The sequence below is a fragment of the Sceloporus undulatus genome, chromosome 1 (genome assembly GCF_019175285.1).
Source record: "Sceloporus undulatus isolate JIND9_A2432 ecotype Alabama chromosome 1, SceUnd_v1.1, whole genome shotgun sequence".
In the NCBI taxonomy this organism is placed as follows: Eukaryota; Metazoa; Chordata; class Lepidosauria; order Squamata; family Phrynosomatidae; genus Sceloporus; species Sceloporus undulatus.
In genome coordinates this window covers 231,991,857-232,015,172 of record NC_056522.1, presented here as the reverse complement: position 1 = coordinate 232,015,172, position 23,316 = coordinate 231,991,857, and the positions used below count along the sequence as shown (strand labels likewise).

The following is a 23,316-nucleotide window of genomic DNA, read 5'->3' as shown; positions in this document are numbered from 1 at the left end:
CATTGCCTGCACATTATGAGGTTGCAGGACAGTGCAATGACTGCCTGGAAGGAAGAGTGTGGCTGGACGGGTGGGACAATAAGAACATGTTCTTGAGAGAATGGGAAAGCAGACGTTTTTCTGGTGTGTAGGGTGGAAGGGGACTTCCAGATATGTATACACCTTTTTTGATTTATCATTTGCTTATTAGAGTTTTAGGCTGGTTAAATGTCAGTTCTCTGCACAACGCTGCATAATCCAGCAATTCAAATGAAATTAAAGCTATACTAAACCTATTCCCAATTTGAAAGTTTTGTGCTGACCAGCAAAGTACCACTCAAATCTTCCCTCTTTTTTTAAAAAAAGCAACAAAATCTGTTAGGAGGTTCTAAGATGGAAAACACTGTAGCTGTGGCTCAGCCAGTAAACAGAAGGCATTGTTAGGTGGGACCAAAATAGTAGAGAGAGAACAGACTTTGCACTGTGCCAAATGCTATCTCTAGTCTGACATTTTCCATTGTGCCTAAAGAGACTTTAAGCTTTTATTCAAATCATACCCAATCAGCTTCTTAAATCCAAAGAAAAACAGTTAAGTCTAAATTTCATCTTTGTTGGTTGTATCCCACAGTATCCATCCAGTAGTGCAGTGACTCTTAACCTTTTACAGGCTGCAGTCCCCTTTGAGAATTGGATAACAGCTACATACCCCTCTGCAGGAAAAAAATACACATTAAACACATACTAGGGAAGTTAAAAAATACTAGCAAATTTCCCCATGTACAGCATATTGAGATGCTCTACTGAAAAATGGTTAACCCTTGCAGCATTTTTATGTAATTGGTGTTCTTCATATTTTATGCCTTCTTTGCCAAAAAAAAAAAAAGTTTCGGGGAAGAAAGCATTTTATTTTATTTTTTGCTTTTTATGCTAAACATAACTTTTTTCTATTTTTAAAAAGTATTTTTGCTTTCTAAAAGAAAAGTTTTTTAAAAGAATGAAACAAGCAAGAAACTTACATCCCTAACAAGCAGAGCAGTTTGCACTCAGTTTATTTTACTGTTTTTGACATTGCTTTCCTTCATACAGACTACTCTAGAAGAGAACAATTTATAATGAACAGTAAATGTTAAATGCTCAGCTTAAACTTCCCTGGGGCAGGAAAAATTCAAGAAGTAACAGGACAGCACCCAACCTCAAAGCACACCTATGGATTTCAAGTAAAGACCCTTTCCCTAGCAGTTTATAGGGGTTGGCAGAATGGATTCTCAGTCTGAGGAGGAGAAGAGGAAGGGAGAAATCCCACTGTGTGAGTGGAATTCTGATTTTATGATATGTAATGGAACCTTGCATGTTTAAACGTAATTTCAATTGTTCTGACATGTAACTTTTAGCACAGTTGCAAAAAGAAACCATGGAGGAGCTAAGTGGGGTATGCCACAATAAAAAAAATCCTAATTAAAAAACATGTAAACTTATCCAGAGTACATGAAGATATCACACCATTGGTCCTTAAGCTTTCTCTTTGCTTATTGCCAGAGCACGGAAACTGCATAGCTAAATCTCTAATCTTCACTTACTCCTTTTCATTTAAATTGGTGTGAATCAAATTCCTGACCTCTAGTCCTCTAGAGCCACACATATTTCCCAGTTCCAAAAACTGGTGAAGTTACCTCCATATAAAATACTAAGTTAAGATAGCAAATATTTTAGATTCTTAAGACAGCACAAATTTTGAACTCAGAGATCTGCTGAAACTGCTGAAGGTGCCTGGGGCTAGGTTAGCTTCTACTTCTAGAAGGGCCTTTTCCACAGCTGCCCCAGCCCTTTGGAACACGCTGCCCACAGAGCTCCGCTCATCCACCACCCTGGCCCAATTTAGGAAGGAACTCAAAACCTTCCTATTCAAGCAGGCATTCCCCGATTAAATATCCTGTGGGCCTCCCTCCTCTTCCGTGGCCATGAGGATGGGCTAACGGGGCCTTTGTTATTGTTTTTAGATTGTGTTTTATTGTTGTTTTATGCTTTTAACCTGTATCTGTTGCACTTGTTGCATATTGTAAGCCGCCCTGATCTTTTTGGAAGGGCGGGATACAAATAAAGATTTTATTTATTTATTTTATTAAATTGTATCATACTGTTTAATGTATTAGTATAATCTTGCTTATACAGGTTGAGTATCCCTTATCTGAAATGCTTGGGGCCAGAAGTATTTTGGATTTTGGATTTTTCTGGATTTTTGAATGCCTGTATTTGCATATACGCCAATAATGAAATATCTTGGAGATGGGACCCAAGTCTAAACACAAAGTTTATTTATGTTTCTTATAAACCTTATACACATAGTCTGAAAATAAATTTAAATACTGTAATATTTTAACACTTTTGGGCATGAAACAAAGTTTGTGTATATTGAACCACCAGAAAGCAAAGGTGAAACTATCTCAGCCAGCCATGAAAAAGGGTTTTGTTTTTGTTTTTTGGAATATTTTGGAATTGAGAATTCTAGTTAAGAGACATTCAATCTGTAGTCACAGTCGAATATGAGACATCTTGGTGCAGGGTTGATATATTGAATTCTTGTTGTTGGTTTCCTTCAAGTCATTTCTGATTTATGACATCCCTAAGGCAAATTATCACGGGGTTTTCTTGGCAGAATTTGTAAAGAAGAAGCTTGCCCTTGCTTTCCTCTGAGGCTGAAAGAGTGTAACCCGTCTAACATCACCCACTGGGTTTCCATGGCATAATGGGGGAACCCTGGTTTCCTAGAGTTCTAGTCCAGCATTCAAACCACTATACTGCACTATTTAAGTATGCTATTCTTGAAGGAAATTATTGGAATTTGTCTCTGCACCCAATATTTGGCAACTGATTGGCTGCTAAGGAAGGGCTCCTCCCCAGTTAGGTGCTGTGTTTTCCTTAATTATATGATTTTAAAATGTGTTCAGTTTAATTCAGTTTTAGTATTGAACCTTGTTTTATGTTTTAATTTTACTTTTTATTTAATGTAACTGTGAGCCTTGCGCCCAATGTTTAAGAGAAAGACAGGAAAGAAATCTAATAAATGAAAGAATAACAATCCTTTATCCAATATCCTGATGTTGGAACATCTGAAAAAGTAGTAAGAAAAACTTCAGTATCATATCCAAAAAAAACAACATACTGTTTGTACAATGATCTCTGAAACTGTAATGCTCTTCTGGGCAAATTCAGATGGGATAGAGGTCATACGGGAACAGTAAATGGCTCTCTTCTAGGCTTCTGAGTCCCAGGTATCTTCTTCTAGAGTAGGCAAATACAAACTAATTTTTGTTTCTTCCCATGGGAGTGTTCACTGAAGTCTAGCTTATGTATGTCATTGTTCTTACAAAAACCATAGGCTTACATAATAGGGCTAGAAAGAACAAAAGTATTGCTGTGTTGGCATATCTCTAACCCTCTCTGCTCCTGGCACATGGAGTGGCATTGCATAGAAATTTAGATTGGAAACTTTTTGTTGTATTGAATTAGTTCCAATCTTTTGAAAGGTAAATTCTCCATCTGTTGAGATACATTTCTTGATGCATTTCTAGTTGCTTCTTGCTTGAACTCTTTGTATTGTGATGCATGTCATAAAATATTGATTTGTAACAATTACAGATTTGCCAAACAAGCACATTGTCCTACTTGGGGGGGGGGGGGAGCAAGGAAAATGAAATAAACATGAAAACAGCTTGGGCAGGTACTTTGCTACTTTAAATAACCATATGCTTTGCTTTTCTCTTCCAGCAGCAGGATGGAATTGAAAGGAGACAATACGTTGACTAAGGAGCCAGAGTGAATAGCTTCTGAATTGTGATTGGCACTGGCCTAGACTATGAATTGAGGCCCTGGATTTGGCTGTTAGAGCTTTTCCAAGTGACTCCAGAGCTGGTCAGACAGTCATGGCATTCTTTACTCCATGGAAGCTGTCTTCTCAGAAACTTGGCTTCTTTTTGGTGACTTTTGGCTTTATTTGGGGAATGATGCTCCTGCATTTTACTATACAACAGAAGACTCAGCATGAAAGCAGTTCAGTGCTTCGTGAGCAAATACTGGACCTCAGTAAGAGATATATAAAAGCATTGGCAGAAGAGAATAGGAATGTAGTGGATGGACCTTACGTTGGGACTATGACCGCATATGGTAAGTAGGTTTTCTAAATTAGACAAATCCAGAATCATTGGAGACTGAGTCCAAATGACCCTTGAATTCAGAGATCATTATTCTGAACAACAACCCTGTTAGTTTAGGCTAAGTTTATGTAACTGTATTTGGCTGTATATCCAGGTCTCCCCCCAGTATCCAAAAGTCTTAACTACCAAGAATGTTTGGGATTTAGATGTCTTCTAACATTATGTGGGAATGGCTCAGAAGATGGCAGGTATAGAGTGAAGCAGGACCAGGTTTCTTAGCAAGTTCAGAGCACTATTAGGGTTTGTCTTACTGTGGTAAGAAAAATATGAAAATACAACCATCCCTCTGTGTGGACTTCGAATCCATGTCCCTTGCTTACTCACGTGACCCTCCAGAAGTGGTGCAGAATAAGAGAATGGTTCATATCCCTCCACAGTTTCCAAAAATTCCTGTTATCCTGTGTACGTAGGGATGTGAAGTTGAAAGGGAAATCCCATTGCCCACGTGGATCTTAGTACAGTGCGCCCTTGCTTTACGTGGGGATCCATTCCGGACTCCCCGCTTAAGGCAAATTCCACGTATGCACAAGCCCCATCAAAAACAGTGGGGCTCATGCACATGGTGCGGTGTGGCACGCATGCCATTTCCTCTTCCATCATGCAGCTTTCAGTGTAAGCTGAAACCCACGTATAGCACCTCTGCGTCATATGCAGGTGCGCTGTATTTGCATACTATTTCCTTTAACCCTAACTTTGTTTAGATATTGCTTCAAGAAATCCCCTCAATATTGATTAACCTTGGGTTTAATTCATAGAGTACAAATGAACATTTGTTAATAAACAGAACCTAAAAATCTTTATACAGTATTACAATTGTATTTTGCTACATGGCCAAACAGTAATAATAATAATGAGGAGGAGGAGGAGGAGGATTTATAGTCTGTCCAATCACAAGAAACCAGGGCGGGATGCAACAATAAAGAAAGTACAAAGCAAATAAACAATAACAATAAAATAACAAAGCAAGCCCCTGAATATGTTTATTAAATTTGCTGTACCTGATTTAAAATACAAGTCTAGAACTTTTGTCAAAAATTGTCCCAAAAACATGAGTCGATTTATCCACTGGTCAATGTAAGTAGTGTACTTTAAGTCTTAATTTAAAAAGGAAACATCTACTGGTGAAAGACAAAAATGTAATCTGTCCTGGAAGTACTGACTTCCCCCTGCCTCTACTTTCTCATCCATCCAGGCTTTAGTGTGACCACAAACAGTTATTCCTGCTAGAGTTTTGTAAGTTCTTTGGCATTGTTTTCCTTTGCTTCATCCTTTAGATCTATTGTTACGTGCTCCTACATTTTTCTCTCGATCCATTATTGTGGCCCCAAAACCTACTCTCAACTTACACAGAAGGTTGACTTATAGTCAAGTATATATGGTAGTATAGGCACAACATTTAATGAATTATTTAAAATGATTAGTATTAACAAATAAAAATAAATCCCCCTGAACTCTTAGGTTTGTCTATTTATTTGGACATATATATCACTATATATTTGAAAATACTGACACCGCTTATTCTGTGTAATATCTCATTGTTAATTCTGATTCAATGCAAAGGCATCTTGGAAAAGTCTATGAACAAATGATCAGTTACAATCATGTCTGTCTATTCCTCTTTCTTCCATCTCAAAATTTTTGTTATGAAAAAAATTGCAAGACACTCCAAAAATAACACGTTTCCTACTTTTCCTAGTTGTTGTTTTAAGTAACCAGAAAGCTGAATGAGCATCCTGACATGTTCAGCTCATACAAAGACTTCATTGTGCTTCTTGTCCAAATAGCATAGCAAGTTCAAAATGCAAGTGCAACAGCTGTAGCACTATACCAAATGTAAAAATTCCAAAGGGCCTACATTGCAAGTATGTCTTCTCTGAGGTCTTGAACCAAGGAAGAAGAACATTCCCCACAGTAAGATTACCTCCACAACTCCCACTGTTAAGGGGAAAGATTGTTGCTTGCTCTAGACCAAATTGCTGAGAGATATTATGTATTCTAGGGCCTAAACACCATAAAGGCGCAAGATCCCTTCTGATCGTGGAATCTCAGCAGTCTCAGCCCTGATTAGTACTTGGATGAGTACTATCATCCATCAATAAATACCAGGTGCTGTAGGCTGTATTGCAGAGGAAGGAGCTGGCAGAACTACCGCTGAGTATGAAAACCTTATGAAATTCATGGGGTCACCAGAAGTCAACAGGTGACTTGAAGGAACATTTACACACATTATATTTTCTAGTTGTTTCCTCCCCTCCTACCTGCCTGCATCTCTCAGTATCTGGAAAGATAAATATGACAGCTGAAAGAAACGGGGCTTTTATAACCACAGTGTATATATAGCAGGAACTCCCCAACCACTTTGAATGTCAGTTTAGGTGGTTGTCCCTAGCAGCAAAGGAGCATCTCAGCTATAGTTGAGATGTTTTGTTTCAGTTTTCTTCTATTTATACAAGGAAAATTGCAAAGTTTAAGAAGCAGTGTATTAATAGCTGGCAGTGACCACAGTGAGCTCAGCCTTTCCACTGTCTGAAAACCAAATACTACTACCCTTTCAGTCTTGCGAGGAAGATTTTTCTTTTTAAAAAAATGTTCAAGTTCTCCAGCGCCAAAGCCTTTTTCTTTCATAGCAAATACATAATAAAATATGTTGTCAGACCTGAAGGGCACATCTCATGATGAGGAATAAAGAGGCTTTCCAATGCATCAACGGATGTTACTGCAAGGCATCCTAGAATCCTGAGAAGTCTCAGCTGGTCAAGGGCAGAGCTGCCTTACAAGTCAGCCAGCCAGCCAGCCAAATGACAGAGCCCTACAGAATTTCTTCTAGGCACATTCAAGATGCTGGTATCTTCCCTTATAGGCCTAAATATCTGGAGTTGAGTTCTGTCAAGACATGTATCCTTCTCTATACCCCTCAACAAACACACATTGTGCCAAGTTCATCAGGTTTGCATTAACTGGACTGCCTGTGACATAAGAGAATAGAGCCACGTTGTTGGAAGCAGTACACTTTGTGTAGACATGGGACAGGGCTTTCTTGGTTTTTGAACATTGGCCCTTCAAATCCTACCTGGCATCCATTTTGGCATTATGTCAGTGCCAAGTTAAAACTTAACTGTTCGCCCATGCTTTTGGGGGCTCATAGTACATCTAGGCTTTATTTGACTGTGTTGAAGTTTTTAAGTCTGAAACTGCTCCAGGATTGTGCTTTAAGCTGTTTTATTTACTGTATCTTAGCTTCAGATATACATTTACAGGATGGGATAGAAATATTGAAATAAAGAAAAACAGCAGAAACAAGAGTGTGATGGTACCTTATGGAATTCTTGCTTGGTTTTGTTTGGTTAAATCTTGAGGATTTTTTAACAGGCTTTCACACTATTGGAGTTAGTAAAATGTAGGTATCTCCATAATTGTAACAACTCGGGTTTTTATCTTTTTAAATAAAGAAAGTAAGTTTCTATGGTTATGATACCCTAAGACTGTCTTGTATTTCGCCTAAGATGTTCCTTTTTGGTCAGATGGCAGGACACCAGTATAACAAATGGTAGGTCCCAGCCTACATCATGCATATGAAAATATTGGAATCCTGGTGGAAGCAGTCTAGTGCCACTCTTGTTGCTTTGAAAACTTGGTCTGACTCCTAAATATTGTTAACAAGCAAATAAGACATGAACAAATGTATAATAATTTGTCAAGTTAATCCCATGGGAAACTAACAGTGCAACACATCTATAAATTGAAACCATTCCATTATTTTATTCCACATATGCTGTATCCGCACTGCAGAAATAACATCACTTTAACTGCCGTGGCTGAATGGTATAGCATTCTGGGATTTGTAGTTTTGTGAGATATAGTGAGCCGCTGGGAGGTTGGGGAAATGGTGCATGCGCCCGTCGCGCACAGCCACACAGCCACTCCTGCGAGGGAGTTGCTGTGTACTCTCCATAACTGTCATCCTCCAGCCTATGAGGGAGTTGACCAGGCAGGGCCAGCTCCATCAGGGCTAGCCTGGAAGAAGAGACTCCTCCCTCCATAACTGTAATCCTCTGGGCTGCGAGGGAGTTGACCAGGCAGGCCCAGCTCCACCAGGGCTAGCCTGAAGAAGAAGAGCCCTCCCTCCAATCCATCTGCCTTGGCCCAGGCCTCAGAGGGAGAGAAGAACGCTGGACCTGATCACCTCCCCCCACACACACACCATTCCCTTCTCCTTTTGTGTCCTGTCTTTTTAGATTGTAAGCCTGAGGGCAGGGAACTGTCTATTATCCCCTCTGTTGTAAGCCACCCGGATTCCCAGTGATTGGGCGGCATATAAATAAATCCTATTATTATTATTATTATTATTATTATTATTATTATTATTATTATGCATGAGCCCCATTATATGTAATGGGGCTTGAGCATACACACTTTTTGCCTTACGTGGGGGGGGGGGGGTGACGGAATGGATCCCCCACATAAGGCAAGGGCAGACTGTATTTAGTCTTCTCTGTCAGAGAGCTCTGGTGCCACAACAAACTGCAAATCCCAGAATTCCATAGGAATAGTTTGACAGTACAAGTGGTGTCAAACTGGGTTATTTCTGCAGTGTTTATGCGGCTACTGTATATAAACCATAACTGTCAATATTTTGGATTAATTCTGAATCATCCAAATGTAGAATCTAGGAACAGGACTCTGTACTGTTTGTATGCATTTCTGTAGCTGTTTCAGTATTCCCCACCCCCACTCTTTATCTTTCCGCCTTTGATAATAAAATAGTCTGTGTCTGTAGAGTCTGTGTTTGTGTGTAGTGGAGAATGGTGGACATAACGTAAAAATTACACCATTCTCATATTTGATGTGAACATGTGAAATTTTAAGTCTTGGAATTTAACCTTCAATGACACAACATGTATGGCATTCCCTCCAAAGGTATGGCAAAGGAAACTTGTTCATCTTTCAAGTTAGTCTATAATGGAAGGTTATGATAACTGTTCTATAAATGTGAATCTACATGTAGTGTATAGAATTTGGTAGAGGATTTACGGGGGAAGAAAAAGGAGTCAAGAATTGTGTCTTCTCCAGATGGTATAAAAATTTGGTTTGGAGAGTAATTTTATGCCCTATAACACCGTGCTCTTATTTGATGTGATCACTGTGAATTTTTAAGACTTGAAATTCAATCTTCAGTGACACAGCATGTACTGTACTTGCCCCAAAGGTATGGCAATGGAAATTTATTAGTCTTTAAGCTGATGTTTCTAATACGTCACCTTTACACAGCTATCCTCCTGGAAATTACTGCTGATGAAAAATATTAGTACCATAGGAATTGTTATCTGGCTTCCAAGTACTGTTTTGTTTTTGTTTGGAGATACTGGCACACCTTTATAGTTCAAAACAAACCTTTACTTCCACATGTTGGTGCAATTATTGTGCAGGCTGGGGAAGTTAGATTTTGTAGTCCCAATATATATATAGGAAAAGATGGCTAGCCTAAACAACAAAATATGCTTAATATGCAAAGAGATCTTGTAGCACCTTTGAGATGCATCTGAGGAAGTAGGCTCAAGTCTACAAAAACTCATGCTACCAATGTCTTTCTTTGAATTTAATCTCAAAGGTGCTACAAGATCTCTTTCCATAATTATTTTACAGACTGACATGGCTGTATCTTTGAATGCTTAAGGTGAGGTCAGCTATAGAAAAGTTGATGCCATTAGTAATACAAAAAGGCAGCACTATACTAATACATTGGAAATGCATGCTGTCTTTATCAAACCACATCACAGAGCAGAGCAGAATAAACACAGCAGTAATATCAGATTTTAGACTTATCTCACTCTTTCACTCTGTGAATAGCGTTGAGAAAGTATAAAAACTGAGTGACATTTTAGAACAGCATAATATAAAGGGGAAAGGGAAGACATCATAGAAGAGTCCCTAAGTTTTTGAGAATCATTAGAAACTTGGCATGATGTGGGTGGGATACTTTACACACTCCTTGAATTTATGTCCATTTTGTAATTGTGCTTTAGTTACCAAAGGAGCATAGATAATGGAAGCATTATGTGACTATTATTTGCTATTTGACGTTTTTAATTTGTTGCCTGTTTTATTGAACCCTTTCCTGTATTGTTATGTATTATTTATATGTATTATGCTATTATTTCTTAGATTGTACACCATGGGCAGGTTTACTCTTATCTGTTTTACTGTTTGTATGTACAAACCTATGGCCCTCCAGGTTCTGAAGAACTGCCTTTGCCATCATGCCTTACCACAGCCAAGCTGAATGAAGTTTTAGCCAGACTCATGAGGGCTTGGTTGTAGCTCCTCCCCTTGCGGTGACAGTAAATGTAGCAACCAAGCCCTCATGGTTTAGCCTGGCTAAAACTTCCTTCAGCTTGGCTGTGGTGAGGCATGATGGCAATAGCAGTTTGTCAGAACCTGGAGGGCCATAGGTTCCCTGTATTAAATGGTTAAATTGGAGCATCTTCTAGTACAAAGGGAACCCTGGTGGGGCAATGGTTAAATGCCAGTACTACAGCAACAAGGTTGTGAGTTCAATCCCCGGAGGCTCCAGGGTCCACTCAGCCTTGCATCCTTCCGTAGGTCAGTAAAATGAGTACCCAGCTTGTTGTGGTCAATTGGCTTACACAGTGTAAACCACTTAGGGACTGCTAGTTCATTGATAAAAGGTATAGAAATGTACTTGCTGTTACTATTCCTCGACAGATAGCTCAGTTGGATGACACAAGCTTGTCATGAAGAGGTTCTCATATTCTGTTTATAGTTACAGGGACAGAAATATCAAGACCAGGAAAGGTGTATACCTGAATACCTTAGGAGACAGGTGCTTGTCTAAGTAGACCAAAGAAAACATGGCCCTTTTATCTCTTTATAGAACTGCAAGATGTTCTAGAGGGTTCTTTTTTTTACTTTGTCCTCAATATTTGAATGACTAAGTGGCTCATCTATGCATCGCTAATATCATTGAGTAGTTTAATTGCCTTTTAAAGTGTCTCTTTACAGCTTTCATCAAATATAGAAAATGAAATAAATAAAATGCTAAATATGCATAATCTGTGCACAGTGTGGCACACCTAATATAAAAAACCTTTATTAGCTACTCTTTCTCTGTTCTGTATGAAAGCAAGTACAGCAGAGTCTATTTCATGTGATGAATCAATGCTTAACAATCAGAAGCATTTTTCTTTTGTAGATCTTGATTGTTTATCAGATCAAGACTTTCATATTGTATATGAGCAGTATGCTTAAGAATATTCTTTCCCTTTATAGGCTGAAAACCTGCTCATGTTAATATCTGCTGATACATTGCAGTGAATTGTTTGCTTCTGTCTAATGGAGAGGGCTGCAGGAGGGAAAATGAGAGAGAAGGAGAAATAAACAGTGTAGAGATAGAGAGGGTGTGGAATCACAGATACTTCAAAACCCTTCTTAGAAAGCAATAATTTTCTCAATTTCTGGAAGGCGTGCAGTGCCTCTTCAAATGCAGTATGACTGTGGGTGTTCCCTGTTGGTTTTCACTTCTAACCTTTCTGTTTGTTTTGCCAGAAGACTGCTGCCTCTTTTTCGATGCTCTGGAAAGCTAGCTGCCAATTAGTTGTTCTCCTTGTTTCTGTTTACAATGGCTCCTTTTTCTCCCCCATCACCATCTTATCATTAAGAAATCTTACTTGGTTTGTCCGTTCATCTTGCCAAAGGAGTGCTGTTGGTTCTGATGCCCTAGAGTGGGTTTGCACACAAGTTGGAGCTTAGAGCTATTCATCTGTAGCTTCAGTATCTCCTTCCACTTCACTGTTTGGAATGAAAGGACTTCTTTAGAACAGGTGCCAGAGATGCTGGGGTACCATGCTGCTTTTGTTACACCTTTGTCTCATCTTCTGATAAGATTCTGCTGTTTCTGTGAATGCATTAGCTTGGGAGGTTGAGGTCACCATCCCCTAGGCAGCTGACTGCAGCATCGCCTTTGTAGTGCAGTAACAAGTGGCCCTTGTTCTTTATCCCCTGTCTGACTGTGACAGCCTGTGGGCAGTACTTGCTTGTATTGTGATTCTACTGTGTATTGCAAACCAACAAGAGTTTGGGCTACACCAGCACCTGAAAAGAGTTGTAGAAAATTGTGATGTGGTGATTTCCTGCACACTCTTCAAGTGTGTCCCTTTTGTCTTTAATTCCAAAATAAATTCCACAAAACCTATGGCTGTTTTGATCACATTTAGCAAGGCAACCAGGTATATTATTTGTGGTTTTGGTATCTAACCAAATTAGTGTGTGTGTTTTCTTTTTTTTAAAAAAAAAATCTATCCAAATATGCATTTCATTTGCCTTGTTATTTTGTTAGCTATAATTTTCAATGTTCTTAATTCTGCATATGCATTGTTCAGTCATGGTGAATCTTGCAATGAATTCAGCATGCAGTACCTGAGGAATAAGGGTCCTTTTCTTTCAGTAGCATTGGTTTATAAGAGAGGACATCAGAATATTTACAGTCATCAAAATGTTTCCAGTTGCAAGATAAAGCTGATTTTACATGTACCACACCCAACTAATGCTCATACTACATAAAGTTTTTTTTAGTGTGTGTTAAATTAGTTTGTGTTTAATTACTAATATTGGCGCAGTACACACTGCGCAACCGCATGGTTCCTAACGCTAATATGTGTTGATGGCGCAGTAATGGCGGCATCCCGTGTACACGGGTGCCACCATTATGACGAAATGGACGCATAACGTCGCACTGTCCCAGTTATGTCACAAGTGTGCCATTGGTACACTCATGACATAACTATGGCAGAGCAAAAAGAACCCGTTTTTTCCGGGTTCTTTTTACTCCGGAGAGATGGCGCATGGTTTGGGGGCTGCGCTGTCCTTCCGGAGTAAAAATAGGCGCCGGCAGGCCACTGTTTCTCATCAGTCTGTACTGCGCCTTAGCCTATTTTCCAAAACTTGCTACATTTCATCATTAATTTGAAACTAAAAAAGTATGTTGTTACATATATATCATGCTTCTTTTTAAAAGTGCTCCAAATGTTTCTACATTATATCAAATATTTTTTAATGCAGCTGTAAGGTGTAGAACATGTTTTAAGCTCTTACTATAGGATTGGTGAGTAAAGTAAAACTGAGAAATAGCAGTACACTTAAGACCACTGGATGCATTAATGAATGATCTTTAGTATCTGAATTATTGACTGCCAACCAGTACTCCTTACTATTCTGTAATGGCATAAAACTACAATACAGTTAGCATTTAAAACAGGGGTGTGCAACTGTGGAAGACTAGGAGGCTACATACTGGACTGCACGCTCACTTCACCTGCACCGTACATATCAAATGTTTTGCCCCCAAATGCCCCAAAACCTCTGTAGGGGACATGGGGGCATGTTTTGGGGCCTTTCTGGGGCCCTAGGGTTGTTTTTTTCAAGCATTCTGAGATATTATATGTTTGTCTCTGTGTTTTGCAAAATCCTAGGGATTTTAAGCCTAGGGATCTCCAGTGGGGCTCCAGCGTAGTGGAAATGGCCTCCACACCCCCTAAAGATTAATTTGAGTCTCTTGAGAGGAAAGGTTGTTTTGAAAATTGATGGAGAGGGAATTAAAAAATATTTTGACATCAGGGGGTCCTGGTGGCTACATGTGTTTCATGGGCCATGCTTTGTCAACCTCTGATTTAAATAATTTCTTCTCCCTTTGTTAGTATATTTTTTTCAGAAGGTAAAAATTTCCTCTTTCATCTGGCATTTCTTTTACTGTAACAACATACTCTGGTATAAAGTGTCAAGTGCCAGTAGAATAAAAACTGTCCTGCAAAAATTTCTACTTCTAAGCATTATATCATTATAGAGTCTTGTGGCACCTTAAAGGCCAAGAAGTTTCATTTACATAATTTTTTGTGGACTGTAGCCCATGTCCTTAGCTTATGAAGTTGTCTGCCATCCACTAAATAAAAGAAAGTTAGTTGCCACAGGTGATACACTTTACGCTTTATTGCTCTTCCAACAACAGGCTAACACAACTGCCCTCTGGAAATGGAAAAGTTGTTCAGGAACAAGTATGTTACTGATTTGACCAATTTCTTCACCAGAAGAAGTGAAATCTGAAGAAAAATAATAGTGTTCCATTTTTAAACACATATTACCTAAAATAAGTGTACTTGAAGAGAAAGAGAAACTTGAGCATCATGCTCACAAAAAGTAATTCTTGACAAGGCTAGACCAGCTATGCAGCCGAATTAAATAATGAAGGAGGCAGGCAATAGAGGCAAGAACAGTGCAGTGTCACTTTGCAAAGTATTTGCTTTATCAGGATTTGATTTCAGATGTTTTTGGTTGGTAAAAACATTTGTCATGGTATGGTCACACATATGTTCCCTGTCTTAAATAATGAGTTGTGCATGTGGTTTATCTTCAGTAAATTATTCAATACATTACATTTGTCCCTTTATATCTGTGGGGGATCTATTCCAGACCACCCCCACCCCCACCACCCCCACACGGCTAACAAAAAATGCAGGACCTCAAGTCCTATTGTTTCCTATGGTAGTGTGATGTGCATGCAGCCACTGCCATGGCCACATTCACACACCTCCATTAAAAACAACAGGGCTTGCTGGCCACAAAAGCTCAGATCTGTGGATTGCAAGCCCATGGATAAAAAGAGCCCACTGTATTTTGGTAAAGGATACTGTATTTAGAGAAAAGAGGATATTTGGGACAGAAAGGAATAGGTGTGAAAGGTTTGCCATAAACTCATTGCTTCTATCTTACGGGAACATACAGCCAATATGTGTGATTCTATATAATACTGACTGGTTTTGTTTTATTTTATGGTTCAGATTTGAAGAAGACACTTGCTGTCTTATTGGATAATATCCTGCAACGTATTGGGAAGCTTGAGTCTAAAGTGGAGAACCTTGTCATCAATGGCACAGGTGCAAACTCCACAAATAGTAGCACCACTGCTACTCCCAGTTCGGGGACAGCTGAAAAGCTCAATGTTGCAGGTAGGTACGAAATTTGCTGTATTTTGTTTGTTATTTCTATTTCTATAATAAAGTAAAGTGGTTTCCAAGCTTGGGCCTAAAAACATTGAAAATCATTGGTTTCCAAACATTGTTGGATTAGACTGTGTGACCACTGGCCATGCTAACTAGGAGTCCTGGAAATTGAAATCCAACAATATCTGGAAGCCTGACCTAAGTAGTATAAAAGGATACCTCTGAACTATTTTATGACAATGAACTTCAAAATATGGTTTCATTCACAGCTATTCTTTTTGCAGCATGCTGAAATTGAAGACAGCCTATAACTTTAAGCATCCTTACTAGTAAATAAGGGCTTACTCAGTGAACTCACTCACAGAGACATATATTGAACCCTGTTATAACAAAATGTAGCATTTAAACAGTGCAATTTGTGGATTTCACACCTATTTATTTATATCATTAATAAAACCTATTAGCATTAAACGTCTTGAGGTGAACACGTTGTTTGTTGTTAACTGTCTTTGAGTCGACCCCTTGTGAGTGAGAGATCTCCAAGATCTTCTGTCCTCCACTGCTCTGCTTAGGTCCTGCAAATTCAGGCCTTTGAACTCCCCCATTGAGTCTAGCCATGTGACTTGCTCCCTTCCTCTTTTTCTACTACTTTCTACCTTTCCTAGCATTGCTGCCTTCTCATGATGTGGCCAAAATGTGACAACCTCAGTCTTGTCATCTTGGCTTCCAGGGAGAGTTCAGAGTTGATCTGTTTTGGGATTCAAAATAGGACAGCCTCAATCTCATCATCTTGAACTTTCAGTGAGAGTCCGGGCTTGATCTCTTCTAGGATCAGTTTATTTGTCTGAAGTCAAGGGCTTTCACAGCTGGCATCCATAGTTTTTTGTGGGTTTTTCAGGCTGTGTGGCCATGTTCTAGAAGAGTTTATTCCTGACGTTTCGCCAGCATCTGTGGCTGGCATCTTCATAGAATACTGGAATGGAAGAAAGTGGGTACACACATACACACACACACTATGTTGTTAATGTATAGAGTGGTATGAAAATGTTCAGATGTAACATATTGGAATTGGTTATTCACTTTGCAGAAGCCTGGAATTGGCTGCAGCTGGGACTCAAACCAGCAGGTGATGCCCAAGGTCACAGTGTGTGCCAGAAGCACGTAGCAAGATGTAAATATACTGTGTCATCTTTGCAAGGGGGAAAGTATTCCAAGATGCAGAGGAACTTGTACAGGAATGGGCTGGGCAAGGTGGCCGCATGGCAAATGTGTATATAAGCCCAGATGTCCATTTGTACAGTTTGTTAGGGTTTGTAGTTGGTGGATGGTGTTGGTAATTGTTCTCATGTGTGTCTTTGCAACAAATAAACAAAGGGCCTCTTCAGAGATAAGCCAGGCTTCGGTGTGCTTTCATCTAGCAGCTGTTTTCCTGGCATGCTCCAGCAGCTTGCCGTTGTTTATCTTCACACAAGCTTCCGAGTTTACTGTGCGCTCTCACGTTTGCATCAACATATGTGACCCTGGGTAGGGAGGAGTGATTCCCATGTTAATCTGTGTATTGTTCTGTTGTTGATGGCAGGGCATCAGGGTGAGAAGATATGCAAAAGAGGATTAGTGTTTGCTAATTGGTGATCATTGTCTGCTGGGAAAGCCCCTGATTCTGGGTGGTTTTTCCTTTGCATTTGCTGAGTGCTGATTTTGCTATTTTGCTGGACTGATAGCCAAACTTTGTTTACTTTAAGGGTTTCTTCTTTCTTGTTGAAGTTGTCCAAGTGTTTGTGGATTTCAATGGCTTCCCTGTGCATTCTGACCTGATAGCTGTTGGCAGGATTTCAGTGTTTTTAAACAGCATTTTGTCCCCAGGATGGTTTATAATGTGTTCTGCTACTGCTGATTTTTCTGGCTGTCCCAGTCTGCAGTGTCTCTCATGTTCCTTGATTTGTGTTTGGACACTGCGTTTGGTGGTCCCTATGTAGACTTGTCCACAGCTGCATGGTATGCGGTAAACTCCTGAGGCTGTGAGAGGGTCTCTCCTGTCCTTCGCTGAGCGCAGCATTTGCTGTATTTTCTTGGTCGGTTTGTAAACCATTTGGAGGTTGTGTTTCCTCACCACTTTCCCTATTCTGTCTGTGACTCCTTTGATGCATGGTACGTTTGTTTGTCTTTTTGGCTGTTCTCAGCACTCTTCTCCAACACCACACCTCAGTGAGTTTATTTTCTTCCTATCTGCTTTCTTCACTGTTCAGAATGATAGGGAGTACAATGGCTTGGACCATTCTAACGTTTGTGCTCAGTTGCATATCTTTACAATATAGAATTTTCTAAAGTTCTTTCATGGCTGCCCTTCCCATTCCTAATCTTCTTATTTCTTATCTTCAGTCTCTTTTCTGATCAATGTTAGTTCCAAGGTATGGGAAATACTTAACTATTTCAATTTCCTGATTAAATAAGTTGAATTTGGATATATCCTCCATGGTCATTACTTTTGTTTGTTTTTTATGGTCAGCAGTAAGCCTCCCTTTGCATTTTCTTCCGTGACCTTCCTTACTAATTGTTCCAAGTCCATGATGTTTTCCACTAGTAGTATAATATTCCTTCCTCCTAGCTTCACTCCTTCTTCTTCTGAGTCTAAACCTGTTCTTTGTATGATATTTTCTGCATACATATTGAACGACTAGAGAGATAAAATGCAACCTCATCTGACCCCTTTGCCAATTGGGAACCATTCTTTTTTTTTTTAATTGGAAATTTATTACAATACATATACAACAAACCAAAAAAGAAACGTAGATCATAATATTAAAACTCATCAACATAAATCTTCCAATTACTTGTATGACTAAAGAGTACATCATTTAAGATATTTCATTATCCATAATTGTTCAATATCATCCCTCATTATAGCTATTATGAGGTTTCTTTATATCATGTAATTACTTAAAATTCTAACTTCCTGCTACAACAGTTAAGCCTGTTTCCATAACAATATTTGCTTTCCGTCATGTCTTTTCTTTTGTCTTTCCCTGTTTTGTTCCTCTCTCCTAAAACCAAACATATACATTATTTTAAATCATAATATTACTGAACAAGGGATTTTCCATTCTTCCATGTGAGTTTTGCCTAGCAACTGCATATATCTTAATGTCAATAAAGTAGATAAACTAATAAAAAAATTGTATCATTAATGTCTTTATTTATTTTAAATATCCGCTGTATTTTCTTATATTTACTCTCGTTTTAAACCATTTCCCTTTGATTGTATTGAACTGCATGGTATTTATTTACTCACCAGTCTTTTGACAGACTGGTTGTCAATGGACCCCAGTTGTTTTCTATATAATCAAACACTTGTTTCCATTTCTCCAGATAATTTTTGGATTTTTCATACCTCAATTTTCTTGACAATTTGTCTGATTCTAGTGTTTCTTGCAATTTCAGTAACCAGTCCTCCACCTTAGGGACTGTTTTACTTTTCCAAGATTTTGCACATAACAATCTCGCAGTGCAAATCATATAAAATAGGACACATCCAAATCTTTTTTTCCAAATCATCATTAACGATATTTAACAAAAATATTTCGGGTTTATTCTCCAGTTTTATATTTAATATCTTATCTATAGATTTGTGTGTAGCCATCCAGAATCTTTTTGCTTTTTTACATTTCCACCATGAATTAGTGATATGAATTAGTGTTCCCCTCCTTGTTTTTGCATTTCCAACACTTACTGGAGTGCTCCCCATATATTTTACATAATCGTACGGGCCTATAGTACATTTTATAACAGTTCTCTTTTATATCCTGGCACTGAGTATATTTCATTCTATTTATCCAAGATTTTTCCCACTGTTCCAGTTCTATTGGTCTCCCATGCCACCATATTTGTTTTAACTATTTCATTTTCGGTGTAATACTTCAACAAGCATTTATAAAGTGTCAATATTGTTACACCTTTTTTCCCCAAAATAATTTCCTCCAGTTCTGATTTCATGTTTGTTATTGCCAATTGGGAAACATTCTGATTCTCCATATTCTGTTCTAACGGTAGCTTCTTGTCCTAAGTACAGATTTTTCATCAGGACTATCAAACGTAGTGGTATTCCCATGTCTTTAAGAGCATGACACAACTTTGCATGATCTATGCCATCCCAGGCCTGCAACTGCCCCTGTCGAGGCAGCTGAGGGCCCAGGGGGCGGGGAAGAAAAGAAACAGGTATGCACCTTTTCCTCCTCTTCCCTCATCGTGCCCCTGGGCCTTCAGCTATCAGTCCATGAGGGCTTGGAGAAGAAGTCCCATCCCCAGAAGGTCGAAGTCCCACCCCGGAAGTCTTGTTCCCCCCAGAAGTCCTGGCAGAAGTTTGGGCACTTGGTCCCTAAAAGATTGGCCATCACTTCTATAGTCTATAAAGCACATGCTGATTTTCTTCTACCTGTGGCATTTCTCTCTCCCTATATGATTGGAGTCCATGATGCAGAGTTTTGAGTATGATTTTGCTTGTGTGGGAAATTAATGCTATAGTCTTATGTGTGATTTTGTTGTGGTCCCGCCTCGATCTGAAGGGAGAGGCGGAAATAGAAATAATTTATTATTATTGTTGTTGTTGTTGTTGTTGTTGTTGTTGTTGCTGTAGTCTTTTGTGTCTCCTTTTTTGTAGATGGGGATGTATATTAATTGTTTCAGGTTTGTTAGCCACTGTTTTATTTTCCATATTTGTTGGTATATTTTAGTTAACACTTGAGTTTACTAGAACTCTAGAACAATACAGTTCTAATCCTCAAACAATACAGTGTAATAAAAATAAGAACAAAATTAAAATGGCATTGTAAGAATAGTTATTGATGAAAGCCTGTAATGGGCAATCTTCTTTTTAAAAAGGTACTGACATCCAGATGCTTGGTTGCCAAACTCTTCTTATATTTTTGTAGAGATCAAGGGACTCTGAGCCAGGCTTCATAAACTGATCTCAAAGTTTATCCTAAACTCAGATCTCACCTAGCATCTGGATACAGTAGTGGAAAGCTCTTGCATCAGGAAGGGTGAAGAAGAATGAAGCTGGAACCCTAACTGAGATGCTAATTATAGATGTTCCATCTAATGTTTTTCTCAGGTACCCAGTGATGCCCCCTCTCACATCCCATGGTGGGATCAGAGGGAGGATTCAACCCTGAACTCTCAAAAAGATGTCCACACCAACCTTGAAAATCCCTACAAAAACCCTGTAACACATGCAATGGTATTATAACCCTACTCTTTGTGCAGGGAGGGAGAGATGCTAAAAAGATGAGAGAGAAGTGATTTTTCAAAAAGAAACTTATAACCAACTAAAGTTTGTATAAAAACTCACATTTTCTGAGTGAGAGCTTGGAATGGATGGTGTAGGGTTTTCTTGGATGAGTTCAGGCATAGGTTTCTAATTTTTTATCATGTTATCTCTGTTTTGTGGAGTACCCAGAGTTCTGTGACTGGAAATAGTTGAGCAGTAGTCTTTCTTTAAAGATGGCTTATATGAATCAAGTACACCAGTAAAACAGAGCTAACCCTAATTTTGATACGGGTGAAATTTATCAAATATTTTCTATTAAGGATACTTTTCTTTAGTCTTTATACTGTATTTATTTTGACTTCTTGTGAAATTTTGGATGAATTGAAATGAAATATTTAACCTTTTCTTGTTTTATTGAATAGTGAAATATTGCATTTCAGAGTACAAAATCTCTTCCAAGCCTTTCATAAACCTTAAAACAAAGGGACTGATGAAATTGCTGCTGACATTGGCCTCATTTTGGTGCCAAGTTAATACTTGGTTATTTACTCAAGCATCAGACACCTACTGAAATCACAGTTTGCTTTTTAGTCTATGAACCATTCAAATTGTGCTAAAATTATTTCATTGAATGTATCCTGTCTGAGATTTAGTTATAGAGTAGGCTAGAAATGCTTCTTAATTTTAAAAAAATCATAGTAGCAATATTTTGCAGGCAGACTTCTTCAAATTACAGATTTGATCTTTGAGGCCAGCTCAGTAATCTTCTTCAGTGAGGCAGGAAAAAGCAGCTCAATCGTGCTTTTTCCCAAAGAGGTTCGAAACCCCGGTGCCTGAATGGCCCACTCTTAAGGTGGGCTGAATGAGCATGGCTGGACAGCACAGCATTAAACCATGCTGCTGGGTAATTTTGTTGCTGTTGTCACCCCACCACAAATGTACACCATTGTACATACACACTATTGGCAGCCTCCAAGTACCTCCCATGTCTGCCCAGATGCCATCCCATTGCATGGCCACTCCTCTGCTCAGCCACACAGTCGCTTGTGCAATGCTCTGTACAGCGATACATTGGCAAAGCACAATCATGGAGGTTCCCCCAACATGACCCATTCCATGCCTCCCTGTCAGACTGTCTGGTTTGTGTATGTTGTAATTAATTGGCACACTTTCATTTCTTTGCTTTGCCACAGCCCCACACTCATATCAGTGTGTTTACAAGCAGATGCAAAGATGCACATCTTCCGCCTTGAGTAAACCTATCCCGTATTCTGTTTGCTCCGGGATAGCCATTAAGGGAGCTCATTTACACTGGCCAGAATGCTCCAGGAGTAGTTCAGAGTTTTCTGGACCCAGAGCTTCGTAGTTAGCATAGCAGGACACATGTGTAGTCGGCCACCTAGAATAGCTGTGGAGTGCCCCTGCAAAATTAGAACAAAAGGCAAGCTTTTGAACAAAAAAAGTTTATTAAGGTAGGGATAGGGCAGATTGGTTATGGAACTAGCCTCACATCATGGAGATAGTCCGCACTGGAAACGAGGACTTGGCCTTGCATTGTGTAGCCAGGTTACAGTGAGGACCTGGGGAAACTGGTTTAATTGGCCTGTGTAGACAAGTACTAGGAAAGTCCTATGGTCAAAATGTGAAGTGTGACAAGTGAAGCTTTGAGCCAGTGAAAGAGTGAATTACTAGCACGCTCAGCAAATGATCTGATCTACAGGTATTGGGGTGGTGTTTTTTTTCATGGAATGTAAGGGAACAGTCTGCACTGTGTGAAAGAAGGGCACTAGCTAAGTAAGGATTAAACCACTAGTTCTGCATGAGCTCCCAGGTTCAATATCTGGCATGTTCATTTAATTGATTTCAGGTAGCAAGACTGACTGAAAGAGACTAATTGCTTCTTTGTTGCCATTCAGAATAGATGTAGATGGATCAGCGATCTGGCTTGGGTAAGGAAACTGCTTTGTTAACCCCATCAACCCTAGACGGCATAGCCATGCCTGGAGGGAATAATGCTGCCCACTTCTTCCTTTTATATGAATAGTTCTTAAAATTATTTATATAAGGAGGCACAATTTTGCTAAGATTCACACACACACTTTTGCTTTCTTACGATACTGATAAATTATCTGATCTCCTTTAAGGGCGAACCATTCTATTATGTCCACCACCCCCGGAGGGGCAGATAGAGGCTCTTAGTTCCATCTTGACCAGGAAATGATCCATCCATGACAAGGCAGTGGTTTTAATAACCTCTGCCCACGGATATTCCTGTTCGGCACTAAAGACCGCATCAAGTGTATGACCTGTACAATGTGTGGGCCCAACGACCAGTTGGGATAGGCCCATGTTAGTCATGGTTTTCATGAACTCCCGAGCCGTGCCTGTTAAGCTGGTCTCAAGGGGGATGTTGAAGTCTCCCAGAACTAAAAGTCTGGGGGACTCCAACAGCAACTTTGAGACCAGCTGTGTCAGCTTGGCTAGGGAGTCTAATAGACGACGGGGTAGTCAGTAGACTAGCAGAATCCCCAAACTATCCCTGGTCCTCCGATTGAGGTACATACACTCGAAGTAGACTGTGTTCCAAATAGGTATCCTGGCCAAAGTCAGATTGTTCTTATAAACTAGAGCTGCTCCGCCCCCCCACCCACTTTCCCTCACCTGCTCACTGACAGAATACCCAGCTGGGAGGGATTGCGCCCACGTAACAGTACTATCCTCTTCCAGCCAGGTCTCTGTAAAGCAAGCCAGGTTGGCATCCTCATCCAGAAGAAGATCATGGATGATATGGGTTTTGTTTTTAACCAACCTGGCATTGCAGAGGAGCAGAGTGAGGTTCCGTGGAATGGTTGGT

The 23,316-nt window shown here is 39.4% G+C and overlaps 1 protein-coding gene across 2 annotated transcripts in view; it reads left to right on the top strand.

The window, feature by feature from the left end:
• Window positions 1-23,316, top strand: part of MGAT5 (alpha-1,6-mannosylglycoprotein 6-beta-N-acetylglucosaminyltransferase) — a 167,442-nt gene that overhangs the window by 74,654 nt on the left and 69,472 nt on the right. Inside the window, exons 2-3 of one of the 2 annotated variants that reach the window (XM_042462228.1) lie at window positions 3,748-4,140; window positions 15,038-15,205. In XM_042462228.1, the coding sequence (XP_042318162.1) occupies window positions 3,900-4,140; window positions 15,038-15,205 (409 nt within the window). In that variant the 5' untranslated portion in view covers window positions 3,748-3,899. Of the gene's footprint in view, window positions 1-3,744; window positions 4,141-15,037; window positions 15,206-23,316 lie in introns of both variants that reach the window. The other variant, XM_042462220.1, reaches the window with a different exon arrangement.